The following is a 2,221-nucleotide window of genomic DNA, read 5'->3' as shown; positions in this document are numbered from 1 at the left end:
CACACACAACAAAAAAAAAAAAAGACTTAAATGGCTGCCAAACCCTTCAATGTTAGGAAATTAGGTAGGTGAAGATTTCAAGACTTATTAGTCTTGCAATCTCATGATCTATACCATAAAAGCTAAGACAGCTAATATAGGTGATGGGAGTCACTAAAAGGAAGTTTAAAGCTGAAGGTAGCATTCAGATTACCACTCTCAAACCCACCTTAATTACTTCAACTGTTCATAGAAAATGACTCAACTTTTAATATGCTCCCAAAAATCCTAGCAGTGATAGGGATGTTAAAAAGACCATATAAGTATTTCTTTCAATTCCTTTTGAGGGTTTGAGAAGTTGGTTGAAACATGAACTGTTTTTATCAGAAAGTGGTAAAGCAATTATCAAACAAAACAAAGATCTCTTTCACCTATATGAAAAATTGACCCTTTTCTGTAAACAGGGAAAACAATCTCATTTTTTCCCTACCATTCACATTTTAAAATTGGAAAGGCAACAATATCAACCCAAATCAATGTACACAGCAATCAGGTTATCTAGGAACTCAATCACATTCAAGAATGCCTTATTACTAAGAGCAAATAATTCTACAATTGGAATCCAAGACTTGAAAATAGTTAATAGAACATTACCAATTCTAGCTTGAAAGTCTTTAATTCATGAAATAAAAGCAAACAGCAGCAACATGAAAAGTTTAAACACATATCACTCCTAGAGTAGCAGTTGAGCTTGAAAAGCTCTATTACACAACAACGGAAAGCAAGAACATTTTAATAACTAATAATATTAGACCAAATCGAAGAACCACCTGAAAATATGATCAGGATTCATTTCGACACGGTGCATTTGCCATTGAATCAGACTCGATAATGAACTCTCTCAGCTCCAGGCTCTCTTACAGCATGACTTCTGTATGTTTCCAATTTCATTCAAGTGGAGAAAATTCCTGCAAATTGAGCTCAATGCAACAGTGAACAACATTTCAAGAATGAAATGGAATCACAAACAAGATTTAAGAGTTGACCAACTGGTGAAGTGATTACCTGTCAGTGGATAAAGAAAGAATTTTGCTGGAGCCAAACTCAATGGCGAGAATCAGAGGAAGCAGAGGATGGCTTATCGGATATACCATCGTGCTCCTCTTCTTCACCTTGGATTCGAGCAGGAATACGAAACCCAGAGAATCCGCCTATTTCAGAGGCAAATCCATAACCAGGAGGAATTGTGGATGGATGATGATACATGGGTAATACTGCTTGATCAGCTGAGGCAATTGCAATGGCGGATGATGTTGGGTCAATCCATGCTCGAACCGAAGGTGTGTTACTGGACTGAAGGGGTCCCCTCTGTGTATAAAACTGATTTTGGCCGCCAAATAGCTGCTGCAGCAGCGGCGGCTGCCCTGGTTGTGAATTGAACAAGTACCCACCACCTTGGGCAGTAGTGTCTCTATTATCATTCCAAGAAGCAAGTCTTTGCACCCTCCCAACTGGTTGCTGCTGCTGATGCATAGACGACCAGCAGGCTGAGCTGTCAAACCCAAGTGGGGTAAAGTGGCCTACTTGTGCTTGAAGCTCTTCCCTGTGATTGTTGGTTTGGTGTTGGTGTTGGTGCTGGTGTTGAGCTTGCTGGTTTTGGTGGTGCAGCAAAATAGGATCTTGAAATTGTAAAGAGAGCCTCAAATCTTGGTTCTGGCTACTGGTTCTTGACAACATATTGTTAGTCTCTTGGTGGAAGCTCTGAAACTGCATAGGTGAAGAGTTTGTTGCTGTAGAAGAACCCATTGGGAAAAAGGACTTAATAGTATCAGCAATAGCATCAGATTCTAAAGATGGAGGCAGAAAGCTACCACTAGTATTGGTTTCATTCCGCAGAGTTGCCATTGCCCTTTTATTAGAAGGGCCAGCAGCATTATCAAACAAACTAGTAGTAGCATTTTCTTGGTGGAATGTAAAGTTCTCATCTTGAGATTGGTCTTGTTCAAGATTACTAGTGTTTGCAGCAGATGCAGATACAGAAACAGAACCAAGTGTGGGTTTCCAGGCGGGTAACTCAGCTAGTTCATCAATGGCGGGTTTAGCCTTTTTGATGAGCCAATCCACAGCTTTACTAGGACGGTCATAGCCAAGGCGGTCTTGGACATCGTAGAACTGAATAGCAGTATGAGCAGAGAGGCGTACACGGCGGTCCCTTGGGCCTTTGGCTGTGCAAACCTTGCTG

The 2,221-nt window shown here is 40.7% G+C and overlaps 1 protein-coding gene across 1 annotated transcript in view; it reads right to left on the bottom strand.

Moving 5' to 3' along the window:
* Window positions 1-608: 608 nt before the first annotated feature.
* Window positions 609-2,221, bottom strand: part of LOC104241829 (transcription factor TCP4-like) — a 2,567-nt gene continuing 954 nt past the window's right edge. The window contains exons 1-2 of the mRNA XM_009796782.2: window positions 1,045-2,221; window positions 609-947 (exon numbers count right to left, since the gene is read on the bottom strand). The exon at window positions 1,045-2,221 is cut by the window's right edge and continues 954 nt beyond it. Of these exons, the coding sequence (XP_009795084.1) occupies window positions 1,084-2,221 (1,138 nt within the window). The 3' untranslated portion in view covers window positions 609-947; window positions 1,045-1,083. The remainder of the gene's footprint in view (window positions 948-1,044) is intronic.

This window comes from Nicotiana sylvestris, chromosome 7 (genome assembly GCF_000393655.2).
Source record: "Nicotiana sylvestris chromosome 7, ASM39365v2, whole genome shotgun sequence".
Classification (NCBI taxonomy): Eukaryota; Viridiplantae; Streptophyta; class Magnoliopsida; order Solanales; family Solanaceae; genus Nicotiana; species Nicotiana sylvestris.
This window is presented reverse-complemented; position numbering and strand designations above follow the sequence as displayed.